The sequence below is a fragment of the Ornithorhynchus anatinus genome, chromosome 3 (assembly GCF_004115215.2).
Source record: "Ornithorhynchus anatinus isolate Pmale09 chromosome 3, mOrnAna1.pri.v4, whole genome shotgun sequence".
Classification (NCBI taxonomy): domain Eukaryota; kingdom Metazoa; phylum Chordata; class Mammalia; order Monotremata; family Ornithorhynchidae; genus Ornithorhynchus; species Ornithorhynchus anatinus.
In genome coordinates this window covers 3257670-3272921 of record NC_041730.1, presented here as the reverse complement: position 1 = coordinate 3272921, position 15252 = coordinate 3257670, and the positions used below count along the sequence as shown (strand labels likewise).

The 15252-nt window shown below is 57.1% G+C and overlaps 1 protein-coding gene across 1 annotated transcript in view; it reads left to right on the top strand.

The window, feature by feature from the left end:
* Window positions 1-3195: 3195 nt before the first annotated feature.
* LOC114810298 (tetraspanin-4-like) overlaps window positions 3196-15252 on the top strand; it is a 29265-nt gene continuing 17208 nt past the window's right edge. The window contains 2 exon segments of the mRNA XM_029061562.1: window positions 3196-3248; window positions 3370-3448. Coding sequence (XP_028917395.1) covers window positions 3196-3248; window positions 3370-3448 — 132 coding nt within the window.

Genomic DNA, 15252 nt, shown 5'->3' with positions numbered 1-15252 from the left:
CGCTTGGGAGAGGACGGTAGAACAATATAACAGACACATTCCCTGCCCACAGCGAGCTCCCAGTCTAGAGGGCTTCTCAAGTCGTGGGTTCTAATCCCGGCTCTGCCACCTGTCTGCTGTGTGACCGTGGGCAAGCCACTTCACTTCTCTGGCCCTCAGTGACCTCATCTGTAAAATGGGGATGGAGACTGTGAGCCCCACAGGGGACAGGGACTGTGTCCAACCCGATTTGCTTGGATCCACCCCAACACTTAGTAATAATAGTAATAACATTGGTATTTGTTAAGCGCTTACTATGTTCCAAGCACTGTTCTAAGCATTGGGGTAGACAGAAGGTAATCAGGTTGTCCCACATAGGGCTCACACTCTTCATCCCCATTTTACAGATGAGGTAGTACAGTGCCTGGCACAGAGTAAGCGCTAAACAAGTACTATAAATATTACTATTACTATTATTCTCCTTTCCCCGCTCCGCCCATCCCCCCGATGGCGCGGCCCTGCCCAATCCCGAGGACTTGCGTCAAGAACGAGCGTGGATTAGCATTTCGTTTTGCATCTCATTTACGAATCACTTGTCTGGCCGCCCAGCTCTTGGGGAAACTGGTCTTCTTGCTTCCTTCCCCATCCCCTCATCCCCTCCTCAGTCCCACCAAGGTGACCTCTGACTGCGTCTGCTGGGCCGAAAGGCAGGAGCTACTGGAGGGGACCGAGCTGGGCACCCCCTCCCATTCATTCGGCCAGTCGTATTTATTGAGCCCTTACTGGGTGCAGAGCACTGTACTGAGCACTTGGGAGAGGACAATAGAACAGTAAATGGGTACATCCCCTGCCCCCAATGAGCTTCTAGAGTCAGGCTGCGGGCTGGACCGGGCTCTGTTCGGGGTGGACCGGGCAGTCCAGACTCACCGCGGTCCGTGGGTGGAAGTGAGGACCCCTCTCCCCCCATTTAAGAGCACCGAAGGGCTCTGGCCGACTGGGAGAAGAAGGGGCAGGCAGCATCAGCGGCGGGGTGGAGGAGATGGGGAGATGAGGGGCTTCCCCCGGACCGCCTATCCTCTCCTCTTCCCCACCCTTTGGCCCCAGCCTCACCCCACCCCAAAAATCTTCCAGTTCCAAGTTCCAGTAGCCCCCACCCTCCTCCTCCAGCCATGGTCGTGGAAGGGGGCAATCCGTCCATGGTTTTTATTGAGCGCTCACTGTAGGCGGTGTACCGTACTGAGCGCTCCGGAAAGGATCCTACAATACTGTCGGTAGACACGATCCCTGGCCTCAGCTAATCAATCAGTGGTATTTATTGAGCATTTACTGTGTGCAGAACACTGGATTTAAGCCCAATACAACAGAGTTTGTAGAGCCTCAAGGAGTTTTCACAGATTATGGATGGATCTGGGGCTGGGGGGTGGGTGATCTTTGAGAGTTTAAGGCCGAACATCGCCGGCCACGTGCGTCCCCCACCTCCTTGTCCCCAGCGAACAGCCTGACCCCGCTCCCTCTGAACACTGGAGTTCTGGTTTCCTCTCCATTAGGGGACCAGGACCCGGGAAAGCTAAAGCGGGTAGAGATCCAGGGACCACCCAAACCCCCTCCCATTCCCCGCCCCCAGCTTCCCTCTGTACCTCTACCCGCTCCCTGGTCCGGGCAGAGACACGAGGAGAAGGGAAGAGGTGGCGGGGAGAGGAGGGAGGGGATCTGGGATGAGGGAGGAAGAGAGGGGAGGAGGGAGGAGAGCAGGATTAATTAATCAATTCATTCAATCGTACTTACTGAGTGCTTACTGTGTGCAGAGCACTGCACTTGCTCGGCAGAGGACCATACAACGATAAACAAACATTCGCTGCCCATAACGAGTTAGTCTAGAGGTGGGGAGACTGGCATGAATACAAATAAATAAAATGACAGATATAGACAGAAGTGTTGTGGGACTGGGGGTGGGGGGCGTGGGGAGAACAAAGGGAGCAAGTCAGGGCGATGCAGAAGGGAGTGGGAGGTGAGGAAAAGCGGGGCTTCGTCTGGAAGGCCTCTCGGAGAGATGGGCCTTCAATAAGGCTTGAAGTGGGGGGACCGTCGTTGCCTGTGGGATTTGGGAGGGGTGCGTTCCAGGCCAGAGGCAGGACGTGGGCCAGAGGTCAGCGGCGAGACAGGCGAGATGGAGGCCCAGGGAGAAGGTTAGCGCGGCAGAGGAGCGAGTGTGCGGGCTGGGATGGGAGGAGGAGAGAAGGGAGGTGAGGTAGGAGGATGGAGGGCTTTAAAGCTGAGGGTGAGGAGTTTTTATTTGATGTGGAGATGGATGGACAACCACTGGAGTTTTTGAGGAGCGGGGTGACATGTCCTGAACGTTTTTGTAGAAGTGGGGGAGGAGGGAGGAGGGAAGAGAGAGAAGAACGGGGAGGAGGGAGGAAAGAAGGGAGGAGAGAGGGGAGCAGGGATGGGGAGGTGAGAAGGAAAGAGGGAGGAAAGAAGGGAGGAGAGAGGGGAGCAGGGATGGGGGAGGGGAGAAGCAAGGAGGGAAGGGAGGAGGGAGGAGAGAAGCAGGGATGGGAGAGGAGGGAAGGGAGCAGGGAAGAAGGAAGCAGGGATGGGGAAGGAGGGAGGGGAGGAGGGGCAGGGAAGTAGGGATGGGGAGGAGGGGCGAGGGAAGTAGGGATGGGAGGAGGGAGGAGAGAAGTAGGAATGGGAGCAGAGAGGAGGGGTGGAGGGGAGAGGGACGCAGGGATGGAGCAGAGAGGAGGGAAGGAAGCAGGGATGGGAAGGAGGGAGGGAGGGGCGAGGGAAGTAGGGATGGGAGGAGGGAGGAGAGAAGCAGGGATGGGAGCAGACAGGAGAGAAGGGAGCAAGGAGGAGGGCAGGGATAGGAAAGGAAGGAGGGGCGAGGGAAGCAGGGATGGTGAAGGAGGGAGGGCAGAAGCAGGGATGGGAGCAGAGAGGAGGGGACCGGGGAGGAGGGGAGGAGGTTTTTAAGAAGTGGGAGGTGGGCGTTGGGGCGGGGATGGTCGGGGGCGGGGGGCTGCCGTGCGTCAGGGCGGTGGCGATTGGGCGCGCGGGCCCGGGGCCCTGATTGGCGGCGGGGCGGGGGGCGGGCCGGGTCCAGGACCCCCTCCCACCCGGACCCACCGGACCCCCGGACCCCGGACCCCCGGACCCCCCGGCCACCCGCGGCGCGCAGGCCGGGGTCACCCCCACCCCGCCGGGGACACCATGCGGCGGTCCAGCACGGAGGAGACCCCTACCGCCGGAGCCCGTCGCCGACAGCAAGGGGCGCAGCCCCCGGCCTTCTCCTCCCCGCCGCCCTCCGGCCGCCGCTGCCCCCGGCCGCCCCCGCGGGAACAAGCTGGTCGTCTTTACCTGGACTCTCCTTCATCTTCCTCCTAGAGCTCAAGAGGTGCAGCATGGCCCGCACTGTCTGCATTGCATCAAGTATCTCATGTTTCTCTTCAACCTCCTCTTCTGGGTCAGTGGTGGGGGGGCCGGACCCGGGGGGGGGGCAGGAGGAGGAGGGCGGGGGCGGCCAGGGGATTAAGGGTTAAGGGGGGCTGGGCCTTGGGACGGGACCGGCCGGGAGGTGCCGCTGGGGTGGTATTGAGGGGTGACGGGGGCCCAGCGCTGTGCTGAGCGCTTGGGAGAGGGCGATCCGATAGGTGGTGGTGGTATTAAGGGTTAAGAGGGGCCTAAGCACTGTGCTGAGCGCTTGGGAGAGGGCGATCCGATAGGTGGTGGTGGTATTAAGGGTGAGAGGGGCCGAGCGCTGTGCTGAGCGCTTGGGAGAGGGCGATCCGATAGGTGGTGGTGGTATTAAGGGGTGACGAGGGCCGAGCGCTGTGCTGAGCGTTGGGAGAGGACGATCCGATAGGTGGTGGTGGTATTAAGGGGTTAAGAGGGCCTAAGCACTGTGCTGAGCGCTTGGGAGAGGACGATCCGATAGGTGGTGGTGGTATTAAGGGGTGACGAGGGGCAGCGCTGTGCTGAGCGCTTGGGAGAGGATGATCCGATAGGTGGTGGTGGTATTAAGGGGTTAAGAGGGGCCTAAGCACTGTGCTGAGCGTTGGGAGAGGGCGATCCGATAGGTGGTGGTGGTATTAAGGGGTTAAGTTGGGCCTAAGCACTGTGCTGAGCACTTGGGAGAGGGCGATCCGATAGGTGGTGGTGGTATTAAGGGGTGACGAGGGCCGAGCGCTGGGCTGAGCACTTGGGAGAGGGCGATCCGATAGGTGGTGGTGGTATTTAAGGGGTTAAGTTGGGCCTAAGCACTGTGCTGAGCACTTGGGAGAGGGCGATCCGATAGGTGGTGGTGGTATTAAGGGGTGACGAGGGGCTGAGCGCTGGCTGAGCACTTGGGAGAGGACGATCCGATAGGTGGTGGTGGTATTAAGGAGTTCCTAGGGGCTGAACGCTGGGCTGAGCGCATGGGAGAGGACGGTCCAATAGATGGCGGGGGGTGGGGTAAGATTAAGGGGTTAAGAGGGGCTGAGCGCCTGTGCTGAGCGCTGGGAGAGGACGATCCGATAGATGGTGGTGGTATTAAGGGGTTCCTGGGGCCTAAGCACTGTGCTGAGCGCTTGGGAGAGGGCGATCCGATAGATGGTGGTGGTGGTATTAAGGGGTGACGAGGGCTGAGCGCTTAGGGGACGATCCGATAGGCGGTGGGATTAAGAGGTTTCGAGGGGCTAAGCATGTGCCGAGCGCTTGGGGGAAGACGATCCAAAGGTTGGTGATGGTGGTTGGTGGTATATTATTTAATAGCTTTTTATTGAGCATTAATGTGTGCAGAGCACTGTACTAAGGGGCTGCTAGGGGCTGAGCATTGTGTTGAGCTTGAAGCGGCGTGGCATAGTGGATAGGGCCCGGGCTGGGAGACGGAAGGTCGTGGGTTCTAATCCCGGCTCTGCCACTTGTCTGCTCTGTGACCTTGGGAAGTTGCTTTACTTTCTGGGCCTCAGTGACCTCATCTGGAAAATGGGATGGGACCGAGAGCCCACGGGGGACGGGGACTCTTTCCGACCCGATTTGCTTGTATCCACCCCAAAGCTTAGTCCGGTGCCTGGCACATAGTAAGCTTACAGATAATAATGTTATTATTATTGGGAGAGGAGATCCAATAGGTGATTATGGTGGTGGGGATATCAAGGAGTTACTAGGGGATAAGCACTGTGCTGAGTGTTGGGAGAGGACAATCCAATAGCTAACGGTGATGAAGACTGCGAGCCGTTGTTGGTAGGGATTGTCTACCCATTGAGAAGCAGCGTGGCTCAGTGGAAAGAGCAACGGGCTTTGGAGTCAGAGGTCATGAGTTCGAATCCCCGCGCCGCCACTTGTCAGCTGTGTGACTGTGGGCAAGTCACTTCACTTCTCTGTGCCTCAGTTACCTCATCTGTCAAATGGGGATGAAAGACTGTGAGCCCCACGTGGACAACCTGATTCCCTTGTGTCTACCCCAGCGCTTAGAACAGTGCTCGGCACATAGTAAGCGCTTAATAAATACCAACATTATTATTATTATTGTCTCTCTTTGTTGCCGACTCATACTCTCCAAGCGCTTAGTACAGTGCTCTGCACACAGTAAGTGCTCGGTAAATACGATCGAATGGCTGCGTCCCACTCGATTTGCTTCTGTTCACCCCAGTGCTTAAGTACGGTGGGTGGTAAGCCCTTAATACAGCGATTCTTGTGATGTTGGGGGTTACTGGGGCTAAGCCCTGTGCTGAGCGCTTGGGAGAGGACCATCCAATAGATGATTATGATCACGGTGGTGGTTTTGAGGGGTTACTAGGGGCTCAGCACTTGGCTGAGCACAGGGAGTCGAGAGGGAGGGGAGGACACGGTCGCGCAGGACACTGAGGCCCAAGGGGTATTTACTGAGTGCCTCATGTGTGCGGAACACTGTAATAAGCGCTCGGCCCACGGGGTATAAATGACGCGCTTGATTCGTAAATGCCTTAAGGGCTTACTAAAGGCCGTGAGGTCAAAGCTCGTTAGAGAGTTAATGAGCCATTTGGGGTCATCCCAGCAAACCCCCTGCTCCAAGGGATGTTGTCCCGCTCCTAGCCCTGCCTGCTGGTTCCAACTGGGATTGGGGAAGGAGAAAATCTACCCCCCCCCCCCCATCATCTGGGAAGCAGCATGGCCCAGTGGCAAAGCCCGGGCTTGGGAGTCAGAGGTCTTGGGTTCTAATCCTGCCCACCATTTGTCTGCTGGGTGACCTTGGCAAGTCACTTCATTTCTCTGGCCCTCAGTCCTCATCTGTAAAACGGCGATTAAGAGTGTGAGCCTCATGTGGGACAACCGGATTACCTCGTATCTCCCCCAGCGCTTAGAAAGGTGCTTGGCACATAGTCAGTGCTTAACAGATACCATAATACTAATCCGGTGCTCATTCGCCCACCTGGTCCAGTGCTCACCTATCCCGGTCACCTGGTCCAGTGCTCACCTGACCCGGTCACCTGGTACGGTGTCCACCCGGTCGGTGCTCAGTGCCCTCAGCCGCAGACGGCGCTCCGAGCCCGGTGACCCTTCTAAGCCGTGGTGTCCCCGGGGGTGGTGGAAGCCGGAGTTGGGTGTCTGGGCTGTGGAGCCGGGGACTCCACGGTGGGGTCGGGTGCGAGGGTGAGCGGACGCGGGGATCGGCGAGGCGGCTTGAGCTCCGGGGAGGGAGCGGGAGTGCAGCGGGTGAGTTCCCGCCTCCCCCAGGGCCCGAGGTGGCAGACGAGGGTCCGAGCCGAGGCGGGGGGTGGCTGGCTCGGCGCCAGCTTCCCCGTCATCTCTACCCCCGGTCTGCCCACCAGGCCCGGCGCGTCCCTCCGCCGCTTGGGGAAACTGAGGCTGGAGCAAGGAGCGCCCCGGGATCCGGCGGTGAACTAATCGTGGGCAGGGAATGTCACCGTTTATTATTCTATTGTCCTTTCCCCAGCGCTTCGTACAGTGCTCTGCACACAGTACGTGCGCAATAAATCCGATGGAGTGAATGAGTGCGTGAATGAATCTGTACTGGAGCTGTACAGGGCACCTGCTGTGGGCAGGGGCCGTGCTGGGCACCTGAGGGTCGTATTGGATGCCAGCCTTGGGCCGGGGGCTGCCCTGGACACTGGTGAACATGCAGTAGAAGCAGCACGGCACAGTGGATAGAACACAGCCTGGGAGTCAGAAGGTGGTGGGTTCTAATCCCGGCTCCGCCACTTGTCGGCTGTGTGACCTTGGGCCAGTCACTTCACTTCCCTGTTCCTCAGTTCCCTCATCTGTAAAATGGAGATCGAGACCGTGAGCCCCATGAGGGAAAAGGACTGTGTCCCACTCGATTTACTTCTATCCACCCCAGTGCTTAGTACAGTGCCTGGCACTTAGTGAGCACCTAACAAATATCAGTCAATCGATCCATGGTATTTATTGAGTGCTCACTCTGTGCAGAGCACTACATCACAGTTATTACAATAGAAGTGAAAGCTGCAGAGTCTGCCGTGAAGACTCGTTAGGGGAGGCCGGATTGACGCGCGCACACACAGCCTGGTCTTTGGATAGATTCATTCAGTCGTAATTTATTGAGCGCCTTACTGTGTGCAGAGCACTGGACTAAGCGCTTAGGAGAGGAGAACAGAATGATGAACAGACACGGTTCCCTGCCTACAACGAGCGTGAAATGGAAGGGAGTAGATAGGAGCGCTGAAAACCAAAACCGGTCATTAAGGGAAGGTCTGGCGGGTTTGAAGTGGGAGGATTTCCGGGAAAGGATGCAAGAATCCATCCATCAATCAGTAGTATTTGTCGCTCATGCGATCAGTTGGATTTATTGATTATTATCGATGATTATTTTGATGCCTATTTGTTTTCTTTGTGTCTGTCTCCCCCCTTCTAGACCGTGAGCCCGTTGCTGGGGAGGGATGGTCCCCATCTGTTGCCGAATTGTACTTTCCAAGCGCCTTAGTCCGGTGCCCTGCAACACAGTAAGCGGCTCGATAAATACGATTGAGTGAATGAATTTATTGAGCGCTTACTATGTGCAGAACACTGGACTAAACGGTCAGGAGAGACACTGCAACAGAGTTGGCAGATAGGTTCTCCGCGCCACGACGAGTTTACCGTCTAGGGGGGAGACAGACGTTACTATCGATAAATAATTTATAAAGTATAATTTATAGATACGGATGTGAGTGCCGCGGGGCGGGGTGAATTATCAATGCCCAAAGGGCACAGATCCAAGCGTTTATAGGTGATGCCAAAGGGAGAAAAGCCGGCAGAAGAGAGGGCTTCATCGGGGAGGCCTCCTGGAGGAGATGTGACCTTAATAAGGCTTTGAAGGTGGGGAGAGGGGTGGTCTGTCAGATACGGACGGGGAGGGAGTTCCAGGCTACGGGGAGGACGTGGGCGAGAGGTCGGCGGCGAGATAGTCGCCATCGGGGCACGGGGAGGAAGCTGGCACTAGAGGAGTAAAGTGTGCGGGCATGGTTGGAGTAGGAGAGCAGCGGGGTGAGGTAGGCGGGGGCGACCAGATGGAGGCCTTTAAAGCTGCTGACGGTGAGGAGTTTCTGTTTGAGGCGGAGGTGGATGGGCAACCCCTAGAGGGTCTCCAGGAGTGGGGAGAAAGGGACTTTGAACATCAATCATTCATTTATTCATTCAATAGTATTTATTGAGCACTTACTATGTGCAGAGCACTGGACTAAGCCCCTGGAATGTACAAATCGATAACAGAGACGGTCCCTGCCCTTTGACGGGCTTACGGTCTAAGCGGGGGAGACAGACAAGAACAATGGCAATAAATAGAATCGAGGGGAAGAACATCTCGTTAAAATAATGGCAAATAAATAGAATCAAGGGGATGTACATCTCGTGAACAAAATAAATAGGGTGATGAAGATATATACAGATGAGCGGACGAGTACGGGGCTGAGGGGATGGGACGGGAGAGGGGGAGGAGCAGAGGGAAAGAGGGGAGAAGAGGGTCAAGCAAGACCCTCGAGGCAGTGTGGCCTAATGGATAGAGCCCAGGGCCCTGGGTTCTATTCCTTGCTCTGCCACTTATCTGCTGTGTGACCTCGGCCAAGCACTTCACTTCTCTGGGCCTTCAGCTCCCTCATCTGTTAAAACGGGGATTAAGATGGTGAGCCCCCCGCGGACATGGATTGGGTCCAACCTGAATTAATTTACATTCATTCGTTCAATCATACTTACTGGGCGCTTACTGTGTGGCAGAATACTGTACTAAGCACTTGGGAAAGTACAATACAACAATAAACAGTGACAATCCCCTGCCCACAACGAGCTCAGTACGGTGCCCTGTCACCAAAGAGCCATTAAAAAAACTAAAATTCATTCATTCAATGTTATTTATTGAGTGCTTACTGTGTGCAGAACACTGTTCTAAGCGATTGGGAGAGTATAATTCAGCATTAAAGAGAGACAATCCCTGCCCACAGTGGGCCCGGGTTGCTACTGGAAGGCAAAGCTGCCCCTAATAAGCGCCCCCCAGAGCTCCCCTCTTGACCGTAAGCTGGATGGGGCCAGGGAACGTGTCTGTTGATTATTCTATCGTCCTCTCCTGACTGCTCAGTCCAGTGCTCTGCACACAGTGAGCGCTCAATAAATCCGAACGAGCGGTGGGGCCTGCGGAGCCAGGCCGAGCCGGGCTGTGTACCGAGCGGTTCTGAGTTGGGGTCTTTGAGGGGGACAGGAGGGAGGTTGGCTTTTTGCCCTTACTGAGGCTTTTTAGGACGGTGAGTCACGGAGAAGCAGAGTGGCTCAGTAGCAAGAGCCCGGCTTGGGAGTCAGAGGTCATGGGTTCTAATCCCGGATCCGCCGCTCGTCAGCTGCGTGACTTTGGGCAAATTACTTCACTTCTCTGGGCCTCAGTTACTCATCTGGAAAATGGGGATGAAGACTGTGAGCCTCTCACGGGACCACCTGGTGACCTAGTGTCTACCCCAGCGCTTAGAACGGTGCTCGGCACATAGTAAGCGCTTAACAAACACCATAATTATTCTTATTATTGTGACCTTGTATCTACCCCAGCGCTTAGAACAGTGCTCGGCACCTAGTAAGCGCCTAACAAATACCATGATTATTCTTATATTGTGACCCTGGGGGTCGGGATGAAGCTGTTGCAGGAAGCAGCATTGGCCACCGGAGGGCGCCGGAGGACCGGGGCGGGACGGCTGCACGGCAGGACAGGCCGCTAGGGGGCGCCGGAGAGCGGGAGCGCAGGGCTGGCCATCAGGGGGCACTGGAGGGTGGGGGAGCTACGCAGCAGAGCCGGCCGCCAGGGGGCGCTACACAGAGAGGCAGCGTAGTCTCATTCATTCAATCGTATTTATTGAGTGCTGACTATGTGCAGAGCACTGTTCTAAGCGCTGGGGAGATACAGGGTCATCAGGTTGGCCCACGTCACGGCTCCCGGTCTTCATCCCCATTTTAATAATTATAATAATGTTGGTATTTGTTAAGCGCTTACTATGTGCAGAGCACTGTTCTAAGCGCTCGGGGAGACACAAGGGAATCAGGTGGTCCCCCGTGAGACTCACGGTCTTAATCCCCATTTTACAGATGAAGTAACTGAGGCCACAGAGAAGTTAAGTGACTTGCCCAGAGTCACATAGCTGACAAGTGGTGGAGCTGGGATTCGAACCCATGACCTTGACTCCAAAGCCCGTGCTCTTTCCACTGAGCCACGCACACGGTCCCGGCATTTTACAGATGAGGGAACTGAGGCCCAGAGAAGCGAAGCGAACACGCTCACTGTCACACAGCTGACAAGTGGCAGAGCTGGGATACGAACCCATGACCTCTGACTCCCAAGACCGTGCTCTTTCCACTGAGCCACGCCCATCCCTGCCTAGTGACGGACTCACGGTCTAATCGGGGATGGATAGAGCCCGGGCCTGGGAGTGAGAAGGTCGTGGGTTCCAATCCAGCCTTTGCCACTTTGTCAGCCGTTGACCTTGGACAAGTCGCTTCGCTTCTCTGGGCCTCAGTTCCCTCATCTGGAAAATGGGGAGTGAGACTGTGAGCTCTATGTGGGATAGGGACTGTACCCAACCCAGTTGGCTTGTACCCACCCCCGGCGCTTAGTACAGTGCCTGGCACATAGTCAGCGCTTGACAAATATCATAAAAATAACAGTGAGAGTCGGACCACCGCAGAGGGGGTGGGAGGGCACTGAAGAAGGGGGCAATGCAGAGCACGAACGGCCACCAAGAGCCGCTGAAGACGGAGGGGCAGAGGACAGGCCGCCCCCCCAGGAAACGCAGAGCGGGAATCATTACTATTAAGCGCTTACTATGTCCCTGGCGCTGTACTAAGCGCTGGGATGGATCCAAGCAAATACTGCCCTGGGTCTCTGTTCCCTCATCTGCAAAATGGGGATGAAGACTGTGAGCCCCATACGGGTCAGGGACTGTGTCCCAACTGATTGGCTTGTATCTTACCCCAGCGCTTAGAACGGTGCCTGGCACCTGATTATACGAGCAAATCGGGTCGGACACGGTCCCCGTCCCACGTGGGGCTCCCACGGGGCGGGGGGGGCCCTGTCGTCGCCGGTGACTCAATCGTATTGAGCGCTTCCTGTGTGCAGAGCACTGTACTAAGCGCTTGGGAGAGGACCATACAGCGATAAACGGTGACAATCCCTGCCCTCCGTGAGCTCACAGTCTAGAGGGGGGGAGACGAACCCGAATAGAAATAAATAAGTGACAGATATGGACGTAAGTGCTGTGGGGCGGGGAGGGGGGAAGAACAAAGACGCCCCCCACCCCTCCGGCCGAAGGAGCACTGAACCCCTTTCTCTCTTTCTCTCTCTTTTCCTCTCCCCCTCCTATTCAGGCCCCCTCCCCTTTTATCCCCCCCCCCCCCAATGGGTCTGAGCAGTGTCCAGTTGATCCAGCGCTCCGGGGTCCGGTCTACAGGTCCAGGCCTCCGGAGACCCCCGAATGGGTGGAGGGAGGGGGCCCGGCGACGACGCCCGGCCCGGGCATTGCCGGCCACCCAGGAGAATCCGGGCCATCTCCCGCTTGGCCCAAATCACTAAAGCCGCAGACCCCCGCAGTGACCCCCCCCCACAGAGACTCCCCGCAGACATCGGGGTCCCCGTGAGGGGGTCACGGGGTGGGATGGGGGGTGGGCAGGGTTTCCGCTCCCCTCCCTCTCTCCGCTTCTATTTTTAAACCAGGGCTGACAGGACCTTGATGGGAGATGGGGAGGGGCTGCGCCGTTGTCTTTGATTTTGCAATTAAAGCGCGGGTAGACATCCTTCCGGAGCAATGAGCGCTGAGCACTGTTCCCTCTCCAGCCGAGGGAGCAATGAACCCCAGAGGGGCTGAGGCACAAATCCCCTCCCCTCCTCCCTCCTTCTCTCTCTCTCCCCCCATCCCCCTTCCCACTGGCTAATTCCGTGCCAACCCGGGGACGGAGGGGTCCGGGTCCGGGTCATCCCACCCCCGACGGCCAAAGGTCCGTCCTGTGGGACCGAGCTCCCTGGACCCGAGAACCAGAGGGACAGATTGCTTCGCTGGCTGCAGAGGGGGGGGTGTGTACACAGGTGCGAATGTGTGTGCACGTGTGTGTCTGGGGGTTCACCTATAATGACAATGATTATAATAATAGTATTTGTTAAGCACTTACTTATGGGCCCGGCACTGTCCTAAGCGCTGGGGTAGATACAAGGTGATCAGGTTGTCCCAAGTGGGGCTCACGGTCTTCATCCCCATTTTGCAGGTGAGGTAACTGAGGCACAGAGAAGTGAAGGGCCCAAGGTCACAGAGCGGAGAGGTGGCGGAGCTGGGATTAGACCCCACATCCTCCGACTCCCAAGCCCGGGCTCTTTTTGTCCGGTGGGCGTGTCTGCTTATGTACATGGGTGTGTGTCTGTGAGTACCTGGGACCTTAGGCATTACTCCTATTATTATTGTGCTATTAAGTGCTTACTATGTGTCAGGCGCCGTACTAAGCGCTGGGGTAGATAGTAAATAATGATGATGATGGCATGTGTTAAGCGCTTACTATTGGCCAGGCACCGAACTAAGCGCTGGGGTGGCTACGAGCAAATCGAGTTGGACGCGATCCCTGTCCCACGTTCATTCGTTCATTCAATAGTATTTATTGAGCGCTTCCTATGTGCAGAGCACTGTACTAAGCGCTTGGAATGAACAGGTCGGCGACAGATAGAGACGGTCCCCGCCGTCTGACGGGCTCACGGTCTAATCGGGGGAGACGGACCGACGAGAACGACGGCGATAGATAGAGTCCGAGGGGGAAGATCGTCTCGTAAAAACGATGGCGACTAAATAGAATCGAGGCGATGTACAATTCATTAACGGTTGGGGCTCACGTGGGGCTCACGGTCTCCATCTCCATTTTACAGATGAGGAACTGAGGCACGGAGAAAGGGACTGGCCCAAGGTCACACAGCGGACAAGTGGGGGAGCTGGGATTAGAACCCAGGTCCTGCTGACTCCCGGGCCCGGGTTCTAGCCCTTATGCCATGGCCCTTGTGCTCAACGCTGGGCGGATGCAGGGGACTCAGGTGGGATACAGTCCCCGTCTAGCGCGGGCTCCCCAGTCTAAGCGGGAGGGAGAGCCGCCGTCTCACCCCCATTTCGCAGAGGAGGAAACGAGGCCAGAGAGGTCGAGTGACTTGCCCAAGGTTACCCAGCCGGCCAGGGGCAGAGCCGGGGTCAGAACCCACGTCCCCTGGCTCCCAGCCCCGCACTCCGTCCACCGAGCAGCACATTTGATGAAGCGGCGTGGTCCGGTGGAGAGACCCCGGGGCCGGGGAGTCAGAAAGATCTGAGTTCTAATTCCGGCTCTGCCGCCTGTGTGCTCTGTGACCTTGGGCAAGTCACTTCACTTCTCCATGCCTCAGTTCCCGTTATCTGGGAAAATGGGGATTAAGACGGGGACCGCGTCCGACCCGATCATCTCGTATCTACCCCAGCTCTTAGAACAGGACCTGACACGTAGTAAACGCTTAACAAATACTACGGTTCCTATTCTTATTTGAGGAGGAAGTCTCCGATCTCTTCAATGGGGGGGGGGGGTGGGTGGGACAGAGATGGTCCCCTCTGGTGGAGGATGCCTGCCGGTCTGCCTGCACGGGCACCTCTGGGCGGGGGTGGGGGTGGGCGGGATGGCCCCTCAGAGGGGGAGATGGCACCTCTGGGGTCTGGACATCCCCCCTCCCCCTCCCCTCTGGCCGGGGATGGACAGAGGGAAGGAGGGAGGGAGGGGACGAAGAAGGGAGATTGGGGAGAGGGAGAGTCCGCCCCATTTCTTTCTCTCTTCCCCTTAGTTCTCCTCCTTCTCCTGCCCTTTTACCTTTCTCTTTCTCTTCTTTCCTCCCCCTCCTTCCCTTCCCTTCCTCCTCTCTCCTGCCTCCCTTCCTTTTCTCCTCTTTCCTCCCCATTCTCCCCTTCCCTTCCTCCTCTCTCTCCCGTGCGGCCTCCCCTCCTTCCCTCCCTTTCCTTCTCTCTCCCGTCCCTTCCTCCCCTTCCTTTCCTCTTTCCCTCCCCCTTTCCCCCTTCCCTTCCTCCTCTCTCCTCTTTTTCCTCTTCCCTTCCCCTCCTCCCCTCCCCTTCTCTCCCTGTCCTTCTTCCCTTTCCTCTTTCTCCTCTTTCCTCCCCCTTCTCCTTTTCCCTTTCTCCTCTCTCCCATCCTGCCTCCCCTTCCTCTTTCTCTTCTCTTCTCCCCGTCCTTCCCTTCCCTTTCTCCTCTCTCCTGCTTCCCCTCCTTTCTCCTCTTCCCTTCCCTTCCCCTCCTCCCCTCCCCTTCTCTCCCTGTCCTTCTTCCCCTTCCTCTTTCTCCCTTTCCTCTCCCTTCTTCTTTTCCTCCTCTCTCTCCCCTGCCTCCCTTTCTTCTTTCCTCCCCTCCTCCCCTTCCTCCCTCCTGTCTCTCCTCCTGTCTCCCCTCCTGCCTCTGCCCCTCCCAAGCCCCTTAGGGGAGGCATCTCTTACCAAGTTTCATCCATCCATTCGTGGATGGATGGATGAATGGGATGGATGGATGGATGGATGGATGGATGGATGGATGGATGGATGGATCCATCAGGCCCCCGTCCGACGACTCCTCTGCCCCCGGCCTGCCCTCTGTCTCCGATTTGTGGTCTCTGTCCCTTGGGGTCCGCGGGCCACCGGGGACTGCTCCCCACCCCCCCGTCCTACTAGCTGCCCCCTCCCTCCCCTTCATTCCCCCCTCCTCTCCTTCACCCTTCTCAAGTGCTTTCGGCGAAGCGGCTCGCCCTGATCCTGATAATGACAGTGGCATCCGAACCGCACTTACTGT